This window comes from Henckelia pumila, chromosome 4, assembly GCF_033568475.1.
Source record: "Henckelia pumila isolate YLH828 chromosome 4, ASM3356847v2, whole genome shotgun sequence".
Classification (NCBI taxonomy): Eukaryota; Viridiplantae; Streptophyta; class Magnoliopsida; order Lamiales; family Gesneriaceae; genus Henckelia; species Henckelia pumila.
In genome coordinates, this window is record NC_133123.1 from 44,156,842 (window position 1) to 44,177,291 (window position 20,450).

A 20,450-nucleotide genomic window follows, 5' to 3' on the forward strand; every position below is an offset into this window, starting at 1 on the left:
AGTTTCGCTAAGGATGGGTCCAAAGAAAGCAAAGATTGCCACCTCGCGTGCTTCTTCTTCATCTTACCAAATCATTGATGGTAAGTTCATATCCATATAGGCCAAATCACGATATGAAGCTGTGAGGATCAATCATAATCCTATTCCAGAGCGCGGCATCGATCTATCAGAGAATCTCACGCTTGCCCTTGGCATTCCGGAGCATGGTTGGGCTGAGTTCTGCCGAACACCAGAGGCAGCCGTCGTCCCGTTGGTTAGAGAATTCTATGCCAATGCCCCAGAACGAACAGACAACAAAGCATTTGTGCGGGGTAAGTTCGTCTCTTTCGACCCAAAAGTTATTAATGATTTATTGAAAACCCCGGAGGTAGACGACAGCCTATTCCAAGAATTTAAAGCTAATCCGGATTATAATCTCGTGTCTGCTACACTGTGTTATGATGGGAATGTGTGGAAGGATTCGGCTAGGTTTGTATCTTTTAAAGAAAAATTTTTGACAAAGGAATCGGCATTGTGGTATGCGTTCCTAACACACAAGATGATGTCGGTGTCCCACACACACGTCGTGGTGATGAGCCAATCTTTGTTGTTGTATGCCTTGCACAAAAAATGGCCAAAAAATGTTGGCAAACTCATCAACAGAGAGTTATACAATTCCATCCGCTCACCGAACATTGGCATCTTCTTTCCATCTATCGTCACCGCCCTCTGTGTGAAAGCTAGAGTAAAAATCCAAGATGATGAAGAATGGCAGCATCCGATGCAAGATGTGGATCAGTCACTTGTGAGGACAAAGAGAAATTTCATATTACAAGAGTTCACATCGTAGGGACAAGCAAGTTTCGGGGCCGGTACCTATTCGAGCCGCATACCAAAACCAATGCCAAGTCGTCGCCCTGCCACTGAGACGACAAATGAGCTGTATGCTTGGGCTCAATACCAGAATGAGTACCAGAAAGTTGATAGTGCCCAATCGGAATCACAGACTGCTATGCTCTGAGCATTAATCTCTAATGCCGGATTGGATCCTGCTGCCTACCCTACTCTGCCACCATATCCCCCTCCGTTCCATTTCCAATACACTGCTCTCCGAGCAAATTATCCTGATGATTCAGATGATGAAGACGACGGCGACGATAGTACCAATAATCAGGGGAGTTTTTGTTTTCGTTTTTTATTGTTTTGTGTGCTTTGCATGTTTTCTTTTTGTTGTTTTGTTTCGTTTGTCTAGCATTGGGGACACTGCTAGATTTTAGTTTGGGGAGGGTGTCTTTTATGTTTTCATGCATCTTGTCTTTAATTTGTTGTTTGTTTGCATTTTGTCGTTATCTTTTGTTTTGTGTTGTGTTATGCATGCATTTGTGGATGAAATCATAAAAGCCAGTGATGAAGAATTTTTTTTTATGTTTGTGTTTGATAGCTGAAATCCATGAGCATCTTCTGACAAAATTTTTGTTTAACTGGTAGAACCAAGTAGATAAATAGATCTTTATATACTCTGTGATGTATGCTAGAGTCTGAATTTAAAACGTACAAACTTGGATAGGATTGAGGCATTGTTTGAATTTTTGGGCCTAGTTTCTCTTGAAGTAACTTCATCCTTAATTGCCCTGTTGAGCCTTCACAATGTTTATGAGTACATGAGGTACAAAAGTCAGTAATTTGTTGACAATCATTGTTTACTGCTGATGATTGCTTATTTCTGCACTGGTCGAAATTTGTATGATTTGATTGTGAATTGAGACTTGTCTAGAACTAATTCGAACACTCTTAGAGGCGCAATATGGGCAATAACTGTGATTAGGAATGATTTAGGCAATCTTTCTGTGAATCGTTTGAGCCTTTCAAGCTACCCATCAATACATTCTATCTCTAGTACCTTCTTTGAGCTTTATTGAAATCGAATGGCATGCGTAAAAATGTGTGATAAACCCTCATTCGTCAATTGTTTCATAGTCCTATACTCACCATCGAAGAACAGCCTAAACACTATTTCCCACCCTAAACGGAGTAAGTTGAATGTGAAAATGGTATATGCTCCGAAATTGTAATTGCATAGTGAAATGGTGTGTTTGGAAATGCTGAAAAAAAATTTATAAAGAGTTGAAATGAAAAGAAAATTTTGCAAAAAAAGTGAAGTCAATGGATGGATGAAGTGAATTAGAAGGAGAAAGAAGAATAAAATGAAAATGAACAGTTGGGTAGAACTTATTCCCTTAATTGAATCGATATCCTTAATTTGTAGCCATAAACCAGACCTAACATTATAAGCTTATTAAGACCTATTGACCGAGTCACAGTTGCCCAATATACTAGTGAAGAAGAGTTGTGAGAATTTAGCCTATGGATAGTTGATAGACACTTTTAATGAGTATGAATTGTTGATCAAAACATGCACACACTGTAATTCTTTGAGTTAAACAAATGTGAAGTGTATGTCATTGAATTTCCCCCATATTTGAGCCTATAATACCTGAAAAGTCCTCATGATCCTTGAATGTATGAATTGAATTCGGAGAAAGTTATGTTGATACGTGAGTTGCGGGATTTAGGAGTTTACAAGGTTTTTCAGTTTGTATTTTATTTTCAAAATGTTAGTAGATTGATATGATTGGATTTGTAATCTTTTGGAAGAAATTCTGAGGCTTGGAAAGTTTGAGTTCATCCACCTTTGTCGTTGTGTCGTGTTTTTGTTTGCATTCTAGTTTGTCACCTATTTTTCTTGAGGGCAAGCAAAAGGTTAGTTTGGGGAGGTTGATAAGTGTCATTTTTTTTATGTTTTATTGTTTGTTTTCTTGATATTTTGCATTAGTTCCTTGCGGTCTTTTTATTTTTTTTTTTTCAAATTTTGTTTGCATTTAGTGTAATGTTGTGGGTTTTGTCTACTCCTATTAATTAGTGGTTATTTTGGCAGGAAAAAGGAAGAAAAAAATATTTTTGGGCTTCACAGGGGGGTGCGCTCGGTCTGCAGAAAAGAGCAGACCGAGCGCTGGCATTATTTTTCCAGGCAGAGAGTTGGTGGATTTTAGGGCGCTCGGTCGGTAAAAATTAGCAGACCGAGTGCCCATGCGTATTTTTGGAAAAACTTTGTTTCGGGTGTTTTAAAAAGAAAGGACTCTGAGGGCGATATATATAGCATCTTTTCAGACGTTTTAAGGGTTGGAAAAACACTGCAAAGAAGGCGGAGGCGGCTCTGAAGATTGAAGTTTTTTCTTCTCGTTGGGAGTTCTTCTTCTTCGATATTTCTGAAATTTTATGTTGAAAACTTTATTAGCTTGAATATTATTATGAGTTGTAGTAGCTAAACTTTATTTTGTTTGAATTTAGGGGATCCTAACCCCGTAACATGTTTTTGTGATTGAATCTTTGGACGAATTGATTGAGTTTTTATGTGAGTATTTGATTTTATCATGTTTTATTATTCTATGTTGAGGAGTAGCTAACTTCAATATAGATTCGTAGATTGTGAATTTTTGTCGAGAGATAGATTCATGATTAGGACAAGTGATAAAATCCATGGACTTAAAATATGCATAGAGATATGATATTTAGTATATGTTGATAATCATAGACCACCAGGTTGAAAGTTGTAGGAATTCAATGAACGCAAAGCAATCAGTAATGATAAATAATCAAAGAGATTTGATTGTTTCATTATCTTGAATTAGATTGGCATCCACTCGAGAGAGTGTGTCAATATTTAAGGAGTTCTTGTCAAATTTATGAGTGCAAAAGTAATTTCAATCGTCCAAGTTCAATTAGGAGGAAGGTGAACCAAGATTCCAACAAAATTTATTCATATTATATTTTTTTGCGTTAAGCATTGCTGTGATTTATTTTATTTTCATTTAAGCATCTTTAAATTAATTTATTTACTTTATAATTTTAGAATAATCAAAAATTAAATTTTCGTTACTTTGGGATATAGAAATTAAATAATTGAATTATTGTGACGTAGTCCCTGAGGACGATACTCGTACCCAGTACACTTTTCTATAACATGAGTCGTGCACTTGCGATAATTTTGAGCAAAAAAGAGATTTAATTACATTAAATTTAAGTGCTAGTATTTGCTCGATCAAGCTACTCGAGGAAACAATAATACCATTACAAAGAAGGTTTTTTTTTTTTGTATAGGGAGTTTTGTGCAATTTCAACATTTTATGAGAGTGCTGGAGTTTAAATTAACTATTGTTTGCTATTAAAGGATGACAATGGATCGAGTTTAAATTCGGGACTCGTCTCAATTTGACAAAACTTTTTCCGTCAAAATATACATATATATCTATATCCTATATTATGTATAAAGAATTTGTCCATTGGACAAAACATGGCACCATTTTTTTTGTCAAAATTAAATTGTATGTGTGACATAGATATTTTTTTTATTTGATGCTTCAAATTGCAGTTTAGTCTCGATATTTTTTACAACTATGATATTACTCCTATTTGAATAAAAATCAAATTAGTTTAAAAAGATTGTACAAGCACTCAAAGCGTTCGTCGATATCGATATACTAATTCACAGATATAATATATAGTATATATATATATATATATATATATATATTATTCGCGATATACTAATATTGTTCTTATATTAAATAATTAATATTTTTTATCAAAGAAATTAGTTCTAACATTTTTGGATTAAAGTGATTTTATTTTATTATAATTTGTTTAATATGAAAATATCATTTAATTTGTCATTAATTATTAATTGAATACCTAGTCAAAAAATTATTAATTGAATACAAGTTGATAGATTTTAACTTATGATAACATTTTTTGTGCTAAATTTTATTATCAACATTAATTTGAAAATAAATGTAATGATTTGTTATAAGTGTATAAAATTTTACAGTTTTTAATAAATCTTAAATTTTGTAAATTTTTCCGAGTCCGATTGGCTAACGCAAATTGAAACCGCGGGGTTCCCGAATGGGGAGGATCTAAAAAGAGGTTGGACGGATCTCGAGTTTGGCCAAACTCATCTCGAACCAAACCCTGATGTCATCCCTACATTTGTCACTACATTTTGCAAGTTATGAAAGAACTTAGAGCTCCATCACCATATTTTAAAGTACTTTCACTTCAATTTTCGAACGAAGAAAGATTTTTCTGCATCAGCCAAGACTAGACTTGTTTCCTTAGTAGCGCAACTTGACCTTGATCAATACCAAGTACACTCGGATAAATGGCTAGATATATATATAAGATTGCAGACTGCAAGCTAAACTGCCTTCGAAGCCACTTTAGCATAACAATCTAGACTAGAAATACAATAACAATTAAGAAATTTCAACTATTTCGATTCCTCCCTCAACATTTAACTTACAAAAAAATAGAAAATATTTTTAGATCCAAATACATATGTGTTCCAAACTCGTAAGACAAGAATAACAAGATCAAGGTATGAATCATGTGTATTTCACATTGATCCTTGTGTTAGGTTGATCAAGCCCAAAAGGACCAAAGAGTCAATACCATGAGGCTCACATGAAGACCTATAAGCCTTAGCTCGGATTTGGTGTTCCGAGATCCGCTATCGAGCTAAGAGATGAGTTTGATAAGGAAGGTGACAATGGAGGGTGTAGGGCACCATAGACCAGAAAGGTTAATTAATTCAAATTTTAGAAATTTCAGAATGAAAATGAGAGCATATTTCCATAGATTTCGTATTAGGATTTTCATAATCATAAAAAATCCATGATGTGATCTGAGATTTTGTGAATAGAATGATTTAATTCGTACATTTTCCACCCATACGTATGAATTACAACTAGATAAACTGGTTGTTTTTTACATGGAATATATAGTGAGATTGCATGGAGTACCAGTCAGCATTATCTTTGACATCGACCCCAGATTTGCATAAAAATTATATAAGAGTTCCTAGGAGGTAATGGGTACCAAGGAAACACTCAGAACTACGTACCACCCGCAAAATAAGAGGACTATTCAAAATCTCGAGGACATGTTGCTTGTGCATTAGATTTCAGCTCAAACAAGAGTGTTCACCTAACTCTAGTAAATTTTCCTTCAAAAACAAATTCCATAATAGTTTGTGTATGTCACCCGTGTATTGGGATGAAGTGGGAGGGAAGATCATCGTTGGACCCGAACTCATCCACCGTGATAAGTTAAGACCAAGACGATTATAAAATGGCTCAAGGCAGCCCAAAATTGTCAGAAGAGTTGGGTAAACTTGACGAGAAGACCATTAGAATTCGAAATCGGGGTAAAGGTGTATGTGAAGATCTCTTCAATGAAAGATGTGATTCGGTTCGACAAGACCGAAAACTTGAGTCCAAAATGTGTGGGACCATTGTAAATACTGAGAAAGTGGGTGCACTAGCTTACCAATGAGCTTTTCCACCCAATTTATTTAGAATCCACGCAGTCTTTCAAGTATCACAACTAAGGAGACATAAAACAGATTCTAGCCAGGTACTGGAAGCTGAACCATTAATATATAGTTTAGGAAAGTCTAAATGAAAATCTTTAGTATAAAGAAATCCAATGCAAATCCGCATAGCTAGTTGACACCATGGACCAAGTTTTGAAACAAATAACTATATCATAAGTCAAGGTTCAATGGCCAATGAACCCTTAGCCCAATGGCTAAGGGTGAGGCCCTGAGACCAATTGGTCTCAGGTTCGATTCCCGTTGAATGCGGGTAAGCTTTTCTAATTTATTTAGGTAGATTTAGTAGGTTCTTTGCTCGAGATAAGTAAGTCTTGAGTCCATGTTCAACAGTTCATTACATTGTTGTAATTGCATGTGTACTTGTAATATTGATGTAATCTTGTACTTGTACTCTCAAAAAAAGAAAAAAAAAAGTCAAGGTTCATGGTCCAACTATACAGAGTGTGAAGCTACATGGGAATTGGAAGAGGATACGCCAGTAACACCCGTATTTTTCAATCAACAGGAAGACTCAAGTTTTAAGGACGAAACTTACCATAAAGAGTTAAATATGTGATGAACAACTCCCCAGCAGAGATGTCCACATCAACCCTCCAGCCAAATTTGCAAGCCAACAATAGTACGTAGCTCTCTAGCCAAAATGTCAGCCAACAATATAATTGAACAATATATCAAGATTTTGTAACTGCTATATTAATTGGTGTTACGGCTGATAATGGGAATTAATGAGGAATTGATCTCAGTTGAAGCATTCAGATTTCGTCTCTATAAATAGCACACAAAATTCTGAAGAAAAACTACACAAATATGCAATCACAACAAATTTCTTCGGCATTATGCTCGTCCAACAAAGCACTAAACCATACAACAAGGTTCCAATGTAACATGGATTTTGCAAGCTTTTCCTAGACCTATATCAGCATCGTAAGTGGGCCTTTTTGTCTTAACTAGAAGATTATACTCGACTAGTTAGTATCTGTATTGTATGTGTTGTGTTTAAAATATGAAAATTTGAATTATGTTTGTATATGAAGTAGTGAAAAATTATTATCTAATGGTAGGAATATATATTTCAAACACAAGTTATTCTTGTTATTCTTGATTCCTATCTCACCCTTCAGAGGATTAAAATGTACCGGACTGATATTAATTAGTCATGAAATTTGTAATTGGTTCCGTGCATAATTTTGATACTTGAATTAATATTCTTCAACTATTGTATATATATGTTTATACCTATAAATATTGGATACTTATGTTTGAAAAATAGTTTTAAAGACTGGGAGAATTTTTTTCTCGCGTATTGAATAATTCTCGTAACTTACTCACTCATTCCTCTCATATATATAAGAACAACAATCAGGTTGAAAATGATGAACATACTCAGTTTTGGGGCTAGCGAAAAAGATTAAGCACTATTGTTATTTATCCTTAGATTTTTTTTAAGTGCATTTGATATGCTGATATTTCTGTTGTTATGTTAAAGTGTAAAGATGATTCTTATAGTTTTATGAAATGAATAAACTGGTATTACAATTTTCTATTTCTGATCCTTGTTGATTTCGAATGTATAATTTGGGAATAAAGGGGGTGTCATTATTTTGGACATGAAACATGCAATCACTAATATAAATTCGTGAGGTTGCTCCATCTGATCCTCCGTACGACCATACCATTTGCAATACCAAAGGTACCTGCGATGTTTGACCACCAATTGCATACTTTCATCTATGTCAACTAATTTTCAACGAGTTGTATATTCACAATTTAAAATTTTTGACCTTTATTAACATTTTAATAATATTCACATTTTAATCCCTACTCATATTTACAGAAAATAATAATAGTTTTTTCATTTTTAATTCATAGAGAAGATCCGTATCGCAAAATTGATATATTAGACCGTCTTATAGAACTTTTGGTAATATTTTGTGTAATATGGAACAGATTATAAAATTGATAGATAACATATTTTGGATATTTAAGGCCATTTATGTTTAATTCGGTATTCATGCAATTATTCTTTAATTCTTACACATTTTACAAGTCAAAATTCTCTTCTCAATAACGTACGATTAACAGCATCCATATGATTTTATATATAAATATATATTCAAAATTTAAATATTCAGAATTTAAACATTTTGACCTTTATTCACATCTTTAAATTTTTTAAAATTCAATTTTATCAATCTCTATAGTTTAAAATTTAATCCTATCTTTAGCTATATTTTAAAATTCGCAAATAGTTCAATATTATACATAGTAAAAAAAAATATGAGAAAATCATTAATTTGAAAAAAAATTATATAAATATTTAAATTGCATGCAAAAAGGACACTAGTTTTAAATTTTAATCATATTAATATTTAATAGATTATAAAAATGATAGATAATACATAATAAATAAACAAACATGTAATAATTTAATCTTTAATATAAAAATGAAACTGAATTGCATTTAATAACTTCAGAATACCTTAAATCCATTAAAATAATAATAGAGTAGGTCTCTTGTGAATGGTCTCACGAATCTATATCCGTGAGACGGAGCAACCTCGCGTCACAAAATTGGCTCTGGCTAAGACCGTATCGCATAAATATTTGTGTAATAAGAAGCGTTTGATAAGATTTTTGGACCACTTGTGTTTGTTTCTGTATTCATGCGATTATTGCATTAATTCTTAATATTTTACTAGTCCAAATTACCTTCTCAATTTCAAATTAACAGTATCGTATATAATAGATAATCGACCACCATATATATATATGGACACCCTATATATAGTTGTTTAACATAGCATATATAATTGATAAGCAGCATTCTACTATGACCAAAATAGTACAGCTTGCTCTCTTTTTAATATCAAACATATTACAAGCACATGGTTGTTTTCTTTTCGCCCACAAATTTCATATTGTGATCAATGACCTTCCTCTGAATTCTACACACTTACGAGTGCATTGTGCTTCTGGGGACGATGATCTTGGATATCATAATCTTATTTCTACACAAGATTTTTCTTGGAGTTTTTGTGAAAACTTTGCTAAAAGTACTCTATTTTACTGTCATTTGTGGTGGGGTAAACATAAGCATAAACAATTCGTTGCTTTCAAATCAAATTGGGATTTTTTCCGCTACGACACATACTCTTGGTCAGTCAGAGAGGATGGAATTTATTCCGACACCGATTACTTTAGTGGCATGAAAAAGAAATACGACTGGGATTATAAATAGTTTATGTTACATTCTGTATACATGGTTCGATCAAAAACCATATCATTGAAACTTAATAAATTAATACTCTTAGCAGTATATTTTTGTCATTGTCGTGTGTGCGTGTGTGTTCATGAAAGTATGTCAAACAAAAACTTACATTTTCTTTGTCTCGAACAAATAATATAACTTTAGATTGTGTTTGTATGGATAAATTTGATTTAATTATTGCTAGGATTATGAACTTATATCTAACTCAACACCAAAATTAATTATCAATAATTTTTTTATTTAAAATATTATGTGTGTCTCTCTCAATATTTTTGTTAAAATTTGAAATTATGGTCAATTTTTTGCACTTTTTTTCTCATTTCTTTGGGTTAAACAAAAAACTTATTTAATTTCTTATATATAAAGAAACCTGTCTTTTTTTTTTTAAAGTGTTTCATTCAGGTGAATTAGATTGTTAAAATTGTATCAATTATCTGTCATTTTTCATTGATTTTCTTGTCTATTTGTGTATTGTGGTTGTTCTAATCTTAATTTATTTGGTTTTTGGTCTCTGAGATTCGAAAATCTTGTAATTTTCTTATTCAACTGTTGTACTAATTTTTCCTTAAATCGGTCGTAATTATTCTTTTCATCAATAATTAGTATTTAAATTATAGTTTTTATTTGTTTTATGATAAAAATAAAATATTTACACTTATTTAGTTTGATGATTCTGATTCTATTATGTATTAATACATATATATATATATATATATACATATACATATATATATATGACTCGTGACATTAGAGAGTTCATTGAATTCTTTTTTAGTTTCAATTTTTTTCCTCTTTCAATGTCATCGTTTTTATTTTTAGTTGGAAGTATTTGGAATTCTGATTATAGATAGCGTGATCGTATCGATATTCAATTAAAATTATATATATATATATAATAATAATAATAATAATATAATTATTATTATTATTATTATTATTATTATTAATATCCTCCTATAATTTAAAAATAATAATTTATAAACATAATTTAAGAACCAAACACCAATAAAAGAGAAAATCCAAAAAAATTAAGTTAATCTTCATTGTTTAATATGTCCAAAGTGACTTAAAAATTTGTGTCCCATAGTTTTTAAAAAATTGAAGCTCAAGCACTAATTTTTTAACCTAAACCCAAATGGATTTTAAGTATTTTAAACTTAAAAACAAATTACTGAAGCAAAAAAGATGTGGCATACTTATTTCTTACAAGTTTGTGAGTTTGGAAAATTTTTGCGGTGAAAATTATTACGAATATTAATTACTTATACTGAAAAATATATATTTTATAGTTTGTCATTATTAATTATTTTCAAAAAATGTCAAATTGTAAGGATAAATTATATATATTGTTTGGAACCAAGCCCATTTCGATCTCTATAATTTGATACCAGACTTTTTTTGCCCCCCATTTGTGGCAGGGGTTGACTTATCGTTGCTTGTGTATATATAACTAATTGAGCAAAAACTGCATAAATACGACAAGAGGAGGGGACTAAACTAAGTCCACCCCGAAAAGTTGAACAAATTCTATAACATATAAAATTCATAAGTCAGATGGATATTTTTTGGCACGTCCCAAACTAAAGGGACCGGAAATTGTAACCAATCAGAAAATTTATCTTCCGATTACAAATTGATTATAAAAATTGATTTGAGGCCTTTGGTTTTGGGAGTCAAAATTTCAAAGTTTTTAAAAATTAGTTTGGTTCGATTATTATTAATCTCGATATAACTTATCTTATCTAATCTTGCGTTATTTATCTATCTATTAATTATTTATTTTACATCAATCAAATCATTAATTATTTATCTTACATCAATCAAATCATTGAATTGAAATTACTATATTACCCCTTATAAATAATATTACTCATATTTTATTTATTATTAAAAGGAAAAAATGGTAATTTATTATTTTTATATAAAATTTAATCAATCAAATCAAATAAACTATAATCTATCAATTAAATCAAATATTAAATTAAATTATCATTTTTTATTTATTTTTATTTACATTACATTACTAATCTATATATTATTTATCATATCACTCAAATCAAACTGAGAATTGAATCAGATTTTCTTTTTCATTGGATTGCAAATAATTTTGTTTAAACTGAAGAAAATCCTTCAAATTTAATTAAACTTCCCCAAATATGGAATAAAAGAATTTAATTTAAAACAAAAATTTTCTTCGATCAACTTCATTTGGGCAACCAAAATTTAATAACTTGGAAAAGAATTACATAAACAATTTTACTATATCTTTTTGACAAAAGAATAGCTTAATAATTATATTATTAGAATGAAAAGGTAGAGTTTCAATATGTGTTAAAAATGAAACAAAATTAAAATCATAGATGCCATATATATTTCATTGATAAAAAAAACCCAAATATCACCTTCTTAATTACATTTATTTTACAATTTATTTTGAGAAAGCAAGAAAATAAATTTATATCATGGAGCTAGACAATCCATTAAAAATATTCATACTATATATTGAATCTCAATTTTTCCTTGATATGATAGAATTATAAAAATATCAATCAATACAAACTAGTGAGACGGGCCGACCCACGTCCATCCTATTGGATGATCTCGTTTTTTTATGGGATCAAAAAAACTCCAACATAATTTACTTAGGGTTTGTTTGGAGTGATAAATAAGATAAATAATATAGAGATAAATAATATATTATAATAAAAAATAAATAAAAAGAGATGATTAATATAAGATTTGATTTGATTGATAGATTATGGTTTATTTGATTTGATTGGTTATATTTTATATAAAAATAGTAAATTATCATTTTATCCTTTTAATAATTAATAAAATATAAATAATATTATTTATAAAGGATAATATATTAATTTAAATTTAATAATTTAATTAATGTAATATAAATAATTAATAATTTATTTAATGCAATATAAATAATTAATAAATAAATAAATAATATAACAAAAAGAACGATTTGACTAGACATAGATCCGTAAGTTCAAACTAACCCTTATTTTATTACACGAAGCACTTATTTCATTGGGCGAAGATCGAAACCGACGAGCCGGCGGCCTAGCCAACGTTTTGCCCTACACTGGCCTCTGCGATGGAACCGACCCGAGTCTCCTTTCCCCGCCAAGTTCATACATTTCGAGAGCTGACTGCTGAGTTCCAAAGAATTACCCGATGGAGGCTCTACTTATCAGTAATTTTTTCTTTTTTTCTTTTTCCTTAAGATTTCAATCTGTGGTTGTTGAATTATGAGAAAAGATAGAGTTTTTCTGTATAAATTGTATGTAAGTAGATTCTTTAGCGCTTGCCCGTTACCGTTGGAGTCCCAAGGTGCAACTTTCTCTTTACCAGCACCCCAGATTACACACAAAGATCTGAGCTTTTCATTAGCAGAGCAGCTTATTAGGCGGGGTTTATTTTCCTCCGCGCAGAAGGTGATCCGAAGGCTCATTTCTCAGTGTTCTTATGCCAAAGAAGCAATCTCGGTGGTTGATTTCGCCGTTGGAAGAGGTTTGGATCTTGATTTTCTTAGTTATGGTTGCCTTGTGAGGAAACTTGTCGTTTTTGGTGAGACCCTGATGGCAGAGGCATTGTATAGGGACTTCGTAGTTGGTGAAGGTCTTGAACCGGACCGTGAACTGCTGAATTCTATGATTATTTGTTTTTGTAAGCTGGGGAAATTAGACGAGGCAAAATCTTGCTTTGATAGGCTGATTGAAATGGGATTTGTACCTGGTGTTGGTCCGTGTAATGCTATAATTAAAAGCTTTTGCTTTCGAGATAGAATTTTGGAGAGTTACCATTGTTTCGTCAAAATTAACGAGGCTTCTGAAATGGTGCTAGATTTTACTTGTTATAATAGGCTGGTGAATGGGTTGTGTTCTAGAGGTTTCTTGGACGAGGGGCTTCGAGTTTTCGATGTGTTGAGAGATCGAGGGGTGCCTCCTACTGTCAATATGTGCAGGTCGTTGATTATTGGTTTCAGTAAGTGGGGTCATGCTGAGGAGGCCGAGATTTTGAGTACAAGAATTGAATCGTACGGTTTTGTTATGGATAAATTAGCATACACTTACCTTATTAATGCCTATTGCAAAGGAAGGAAAATGAAGATGGCTATGAGATTGTTCATGAGGATGCTCAAGATGGGATGTGAGCCAGATACTTACACTTATAATACACTGATTCATGGGTTTGTGAACTTGGGCATGTTTTCCAAAGGCTGGCTGTTGCATAATAAGATGGTGGATTCTGGGTTGAAGCCCGATTTAGTGACTTACCAAATCATGCTCAACAAATACTGCATAGATCAGAAAGTCGATAATGCATTAGTGCTCTTTAATGACATGCTCCAGAGCAATATGGCTCCCAATGTTCATTGCTTCACAATCTTAATTGCTGCACTTTGCAAGGAACAAAGGTTGGAGGAAGTATACAGCTTGTATCACAAGATGCTGGACAATGGGGTTGTTCCGGACCCTGTGCTATTTTTCACCCTTGTGAAGAACCTTCCAGAAGGAGACGAGATGTACTTGGCCCTGATGGTTTTGCATGCTATAGCAAAGGAATCTTGCAATGTTGACAATTCGGTTGTTTCAGTTTCTGTGAAGCCTACATCCACAGCTGATGCAATGATTGAAATTGAGCATTTGTTAGATGAGATTACCATAAGCAACTCATTCTTTGCGAATACAGCATTTAGTATACACATTATAGCCTTGTGTATGGGACGAAGACTCGATGCTGCTCTAAACTGTATGGAAAAGATGGTTAATCTTGGTTTTTCACTTTCTCATACCGCTTTTAATTCCTTGATTAAGTTACTTTTCCAGGAAGGGCTAACCCAGGATGCCCAGTCCCTTCTTGAATTTATGCAAGATCTAGGAGTCGTGGCAAACCAAACAACTTTATCTATTATAGTTGATGAATATTGTAAACATGGGGACTCGTCATCAGCCATTGATGTCTTATATCAGATTGAAGAAAAGGGAATCAAGCCAAGTGTCGCCATATATAACTCAATAATCGGTTGTTTAGGAAGACAAAAGATGATTCGTGAGGCAGAGAAATTTTTCTACAGAATGCTCGAATTTGGACTAAATCCCGATGAAAAAATCTTTGTTACCATGATTAATGCGTACTCAAAGAATGGATATGCAAAGCTAGCCGACAGACTGTTCAAGCAGATGATGGAGTGTGATTTTAAACCAAATTCCCATGCTTATACAGCAGTTATAGCTGGGCTAGTTAAGAAAAATATGATCAATAAAGGTTGTAGATATCTTGACAGAATGCTGGAAGAAGGCTTGCTGCCAAATGTTGTTCTTTATACCTCCCTGATAAAGCAGTTCTTGAGGAAGAGAGAATTTGAATTTGCTTTTAGATTGGTTGATTTGATGGAGAAGAGTGAAATTGAGAAGGACCTGGTCACCTATATCACATTGGTCAGTGGCGTTTCTAGAAATTTTCGATATTATGAGGGAAAATGGTTTCTTTCAGATAACAAATCAACGAAGGCTAAAGAAATGTTGTTTCATTTACTGCATCAAAAAACGATTTTTCCGAGGGCGAAGGGTTTGAAAATTTTGACTAGTTCTAAACAAGAAATGAAATATTTTGCCCTACAACTGATCCAAAGAATTAGAGAAGTTCCTCTCATACAAGACTTGTACCTGTATAACAGCAGAATATCAGGTTTGTGTAGGGAACAAAGAATGCAAGAGGCATATGAGCATCTTAATCTGATGCAAAGGGAAGGAGTGCATCCTAATATGGTTACTTTCACTATTCTCATTGATGGGCATATGAAATTTGGGGAAGTTGATCTTGCTATTGGTTTGTTTAATAAAATGAACTCAAATGGTTTTGCTCAGCACGAACTGGATAAAGTTCTGTTTAACACTTTAGTAAAAGGCCTTTGTAGGGGTGGTAGGATCATCGATGCGTTGTCGCTCTCGCATAATATGCAGAAAAGAGGCTTTTTTCCCTCTAAAAGTTCTTATGAAACGCTTCTCAATTCCTTTTGTGCTCAGCGCTCAAGCTGTAGTGCATTGAAGATATATGAAGATATGTTGACCCATGATTATTTCCCTTCCCGTTACAATTTTGAATGGTTGATTAACATCTTGTGTGAGGATAACAAGTTGAACGATGATCCTGCATACCTTACACCAAAGAGGGGATATAGTCATGATAGAGGCAGATGACCATGCTAGAGGAATGCTGACTAAAGTGCAAGAAAGCTTTCCTTAATTCTCATGGGTTAAAAAATGCATTCATGATCACATCATGTCCCATCATCCCCTTGGTAAATAAGATCTTGAACATATGTCTTCACTCATTCACCATGGTTCCTATTTAATTAAAGTATAATTTCTTACAATGTCTAACTACTCCATTGTCGATTTCTCAAACAGTAAAAATTTAAAAGTGAAACTCGTTTGTCTGTCCTCGAATATTTGTTTGTGCCTTTTGTGGAAATTTTTCTTTTTCATGCTTTTAAGTGAACTATATGTGTAGATTTGGGATTCTTATTTGCCATTCCATTTTCAGATATGTCATGCACATTCAGTTGCATCAGTTCACTAGTATTCTCTAGTTTGTATTTTCCAATATTCATGTTCTCCAGTCTAATATTGACTTTCATTGCTTCTGAAATGAAAATACAACATAGGGTTTTACTGAGGATTATTTTTGCAATATAATCATGATTGCTTAGTGATGTCGAGAAAAATGAGATGATCTTCTGATCACGTGTTATTGATGTTTTTACAGCGTGAATGCACTTGAATAAGCTGAATCGAGTCTCACATTTCCGTATTATAGTAACAGTTCAGGGGTCTGATTGCTGTGTTTCACTCACAAGTCACAACCATGCTGTGTGTACTCGCCTTTCGGTTATTTGTTTGGTTTTTCTTTGGAATCCTAATACTAGACTTTGACTTTTGTTGAATGTCATGTAATCTTGATTTTGCAGAATGCGTCTGGAAAAGAGTGGAGCATATCAGGTGGAATTTGTTTCGATGTTGATACTGGTAAAATTCATTGGCAACTTTTGGATATTTGCGGCAGTTCATTAACTTGTCAGGATCTTAGGCAATTACTATCCCCATCGTTTAATTACAAGTTCTTTTTTCTTTTTGGTATTTAGAACTGTAACCTGCTCCAAAATTGGAGGGACTTTAGGTAATCTACTTTGATTTTTCATAGTATTTTGTTGAACTGGATTGTGAGATATATCACATGCTGCGTTTTATTACAGCATAGTGGAATTGGTAGTTTTGAAGAATAACCTAAATCCTGGAAGTGGAATCTTAGTCACAATGCTTCACAAATTCCAACTGATCTGTATTAAGCTTTTGCACTACAAGCATGAAATGACATTTTGCTTTTCCTTCTGCATGTAACCAATTAACCAAACTATCACCCAAAAAGGTAAAATATCCCGGTGTTGCTCGGCTGTAATCCATCGTTCTAGCCCAATCCGCGTCAATATATACCTCCATGCTTGGTTCGGTGTCCTTTAGAGAATAAAATTTGGTCTTCTGGAGCAGATTTTGAATACGTCGAAAAGCGAAAAACTACATTAATGCTTTGCTCTTCATCATGCAGTAATTGTATACAATACTCCAGGCATATATAAGATCTGGTATTTTGTGTGCCAAATACATTAATCTCCCAACAAGTATTTGATGTTTCCCTATGTCAACCTAAACATGCATTTCAAGGTGTAAGTTTCTAAAGGTGAACTGGATTATATTCCTGAAATTTGTAGAAATTTACTTGGCCAAGATTGAGGTGAAAGCTGAATCGAAATAGCATTTACCTTGTTGAATGTATCATGAAAGATAATGTATAATCTCGAGAAGGTTTTCGAGCTAGAAGATGGTCGCTTTGGCTCTCCAACATCTACATCGAAGGCCAGAGTACAAGTCCATTTTTACTTGCTGATTATGAGAACAACAAATATAAGAAAAACACGTGAAGCTGTGGTTTATATTTAGCTGATTTTATTTATGTTCAGTTAGTATCTTAATTCTTAAGTTAATTTAAAAATGTGATTCTTTGGCAGTGTCTACTTTTTTATTAGCTACATCCTTTTAGTCATCCAGAATTATTTTCTTGCAGATAGCCACTTCTCTGTTCTTTATAGCAATACTACATATAAATTAATCAGCTCTGAACAATCTAATATCAAAGGCATCCTCGGAGAGTATACAACTTCATGTGTTTGGGGTGAAAACCAATTACTTTTCTGCTCTTAATGCAGCGAAATGAACGAGGAAATTTAGCAGATTTGGTGCTCCTTTTGTTCATCATTTCTTTTTTGAGGTAATAATCTCTGGTCAAGGAGATAATTCTTCTTACTGATAATTTCAACTTATAGGGTATTCTTCATCATTTCTTGTTTGATGTATTTTGATGTATTATCTTCTTGCAGGATCAATGCCATGCAATAATCGTGACCCCTGTTTTCTTCCATTTCTAATGCCAGCTGTTAATCCGGCTAACTGTTCATAATTTTCTTGTTATTTTTCTTTCGTTCCTCCCATCAAACATGACACACCTAGCTTGAATTAACTAGGATTTGGTAATAAAGTGTGCCAAAGACTCCATACAATGAAAGCTATATGTGATTGCGTTTATAATTCTCTTGTTTGTTTCTTGTCTAAGTAAATATGGTTTATTACGGTTGATTATGTGCTAAACATTTCCCCTTTCCTTTGTTTTTGTTTCATAGTGGACAACGTATCATCATTTCATCCCAGAAAATTACATTTCTGAATAGTTGAATCCATGTCTTATTCTGGAGTTTGCTATACATTATGCGCTGAAATAATCCATGATTATATGTCCATTGTATCAACTTGCAAATTAGTTTTTTTAGTTGGTTGTGCTAATTCTCTATAAATTAATATTCATGCAAATTTATATTAAAACTCTTTACATTGGATATTATGATGCAATTTTTATGTATTGAAACTGCAAGGGGTGTTAATTAACTGTGTGAGATGCTTGTTAAGCGTAGGTGCTGCTGGTCCAGTTCATCTTGTATGACTGTAGTCTGTACATTTTAATTTCAGAAACAATGCAGTAAACTCGGAAAACTAAGACAATGCAATGAACATCTTGTTTTATGTTCTGTTTGTTAGCGGATATTGGGATTGATATTATTATAGAATAGCTTATACATGACGTTGCCTGCATTTGGCTGATGTCTTCTTATGGCTCCTCTGAATTTGCGGGAGAATGATTTTAATCTGAAAGTTGTGCTTTTCAGGAGGTCCTGGGATTGGGAAAGGGACTCGACGTACAGAGATTGTTGGCACCTTAGGGTTTATCCACTCGTTGCTCATGATCTGTTGAGAAGGAAATTTCTTCTAATGGTGGAATCAGGTAAGGCTACCCATGTGTTTCTTGACAAGAATCTTTCGTCCTACGACTATGGTATTTACTATGCTGACATCATACCACTGTTCCAGATTCTTAACAAAACCAGGGAAGGAAAATTAATATCTATCGAAATGACAGTCAAACTACCATTGAAAGCATTGAAGCAAAGCTACAATGACATATTTCTTATTGATGGTTTTCCTAGAACTGAAGGGAACAATATAAGGTATTAATGTGTTACGAGTTTCTATTTTTTTGCTGACAAATATTGCTTCTCAACTCTGATTCTGTTAATAGATTGCTCTATCCTTATACTTTTAATTGTTACAGCTGCTCTGTGTTCCTGATTGAAAATATTATCTACATGATAAAGTATTTTGATGGACAGTCAGTATGTGTGGCACCCATTGGATTTTTGGAGCAGCGCGCTCATACTGGGGGGCGCCTACACTCTAAACATGAGTTTCAATGTTTGATCCATGTTTACCAGAGTAGTCATGCTTCATACATTGCATATAAACCTGTGTACTACTCATACATCACGTGCTTGGTGATTTCACTTGCCTCTCTGCGCTTCTATCATGTACATCACCGCCTCTATCATGGAACACCACCTTTGACGGGGCAATTTGAAAGTTTTTCAAGTGGTGGTTATTCAGTTGGTTACCAAGGCCTAGGAGCATATGCTATCTTTGGTTTTAATTGAAGAATATTTTTGTCTTTTGTTGCAACTCGATCGGGTCATATAATTAATTCTTAAGTTTTTAGTTACAATTACACTATTTATATGTTAATCTTTTACTTAAGTTAATTATATGTTTATCATGTGATTAGTAGTTGAGATCCGAGCAGGATAACAAGTAAAGGATTTAAACATTGAAAAAAAAAAAATTATGTCACATTAATTTTTTTTACCATATTTTATTTAAGTAGTTTTAAAATACAAACCATAAAAATTAAAAAAGAATAAAAAGCCAAATTAGATATCGAAAACAAGCCACATGATATAGTTTATATTTTTATTTACATATATAATTTGAAAATATAATTTTTTTGTTCCTGACCCCAACTTCTTGAAGAATAAAGATATTAGAAAATTAGAAGCTCTGAAAATACATATAATTTGGGGTTATTGTCACAAATAGAATAAAAAGATTATAGAATTATAAAATCTAGAAAAAGCATATCGCAATATGACTTTTTAGCATGTTTTGTTCAGATAATTTATAAATGTAACCAAAAAAATGTTGGTTGTAGAATTTTTTTTTTAATACACATAAGTTGTAGTCAACGTCACAACAAATGAATCACAAATTTAATTTAAAAAATAAAAACTATATAAAAAAG

General features: G+C 32.7%; 1 protein-coding gene across 11 annotated transcripts; it reads left to right on the plus strand.

Moving 5' to 3' along the window:
* The first annotated feature begins 12,737 nt into the window (after positions 1-12,737).
* LOC140859970 (uncharacterized) lies at positions 12,738-19,891 on the plus strand. Of its 11 annotated transcripts, none has more exons than XM_073262665.1 (8): positions 12,738-12,906; positions 13,145-16,017; positions 16,485-16,588; positions 16,687-16,744; positions 17,980-18,041; positions 18,151-19,106; positions 19,193-19,329; positions 19,434-19,890. In XM_073262665.1, exons 1-2 carry the CDS (start codon positions 12,808-12,810, stop codon positions 15,914-15,916), a joined length of 2,871 nt encoding a protein of 956 aa, XP_073118766.1. In that variant the 5' UTR covers positions 12,738-12,807; the 3' UTR covers positions 15,917-16,017; positions 16,485-16,588; positions 16,687-16,744; positions 17,980-18,041; positions 18,151-19,106; positions 19,193-19,329; positions 19,434-19,890. The 11 variants fall into 11 exon arrangements, with proteins under 11 accessions (XP_073118766.1, XP_073118758.1, XP_073118757.1 ...); XM_073262657.1 differs by adding an exon at positions 16,861-16,895 and having other exon boundaries at positions 12,765-16,017; XM_073262656.1 differs by having other exon boundaries at positions 12,765-16,017; positions 18,151-18,300; positions 18,991-19,106.
* Positions 19,892-20,450: the final 559 nt, after the last annotated feature.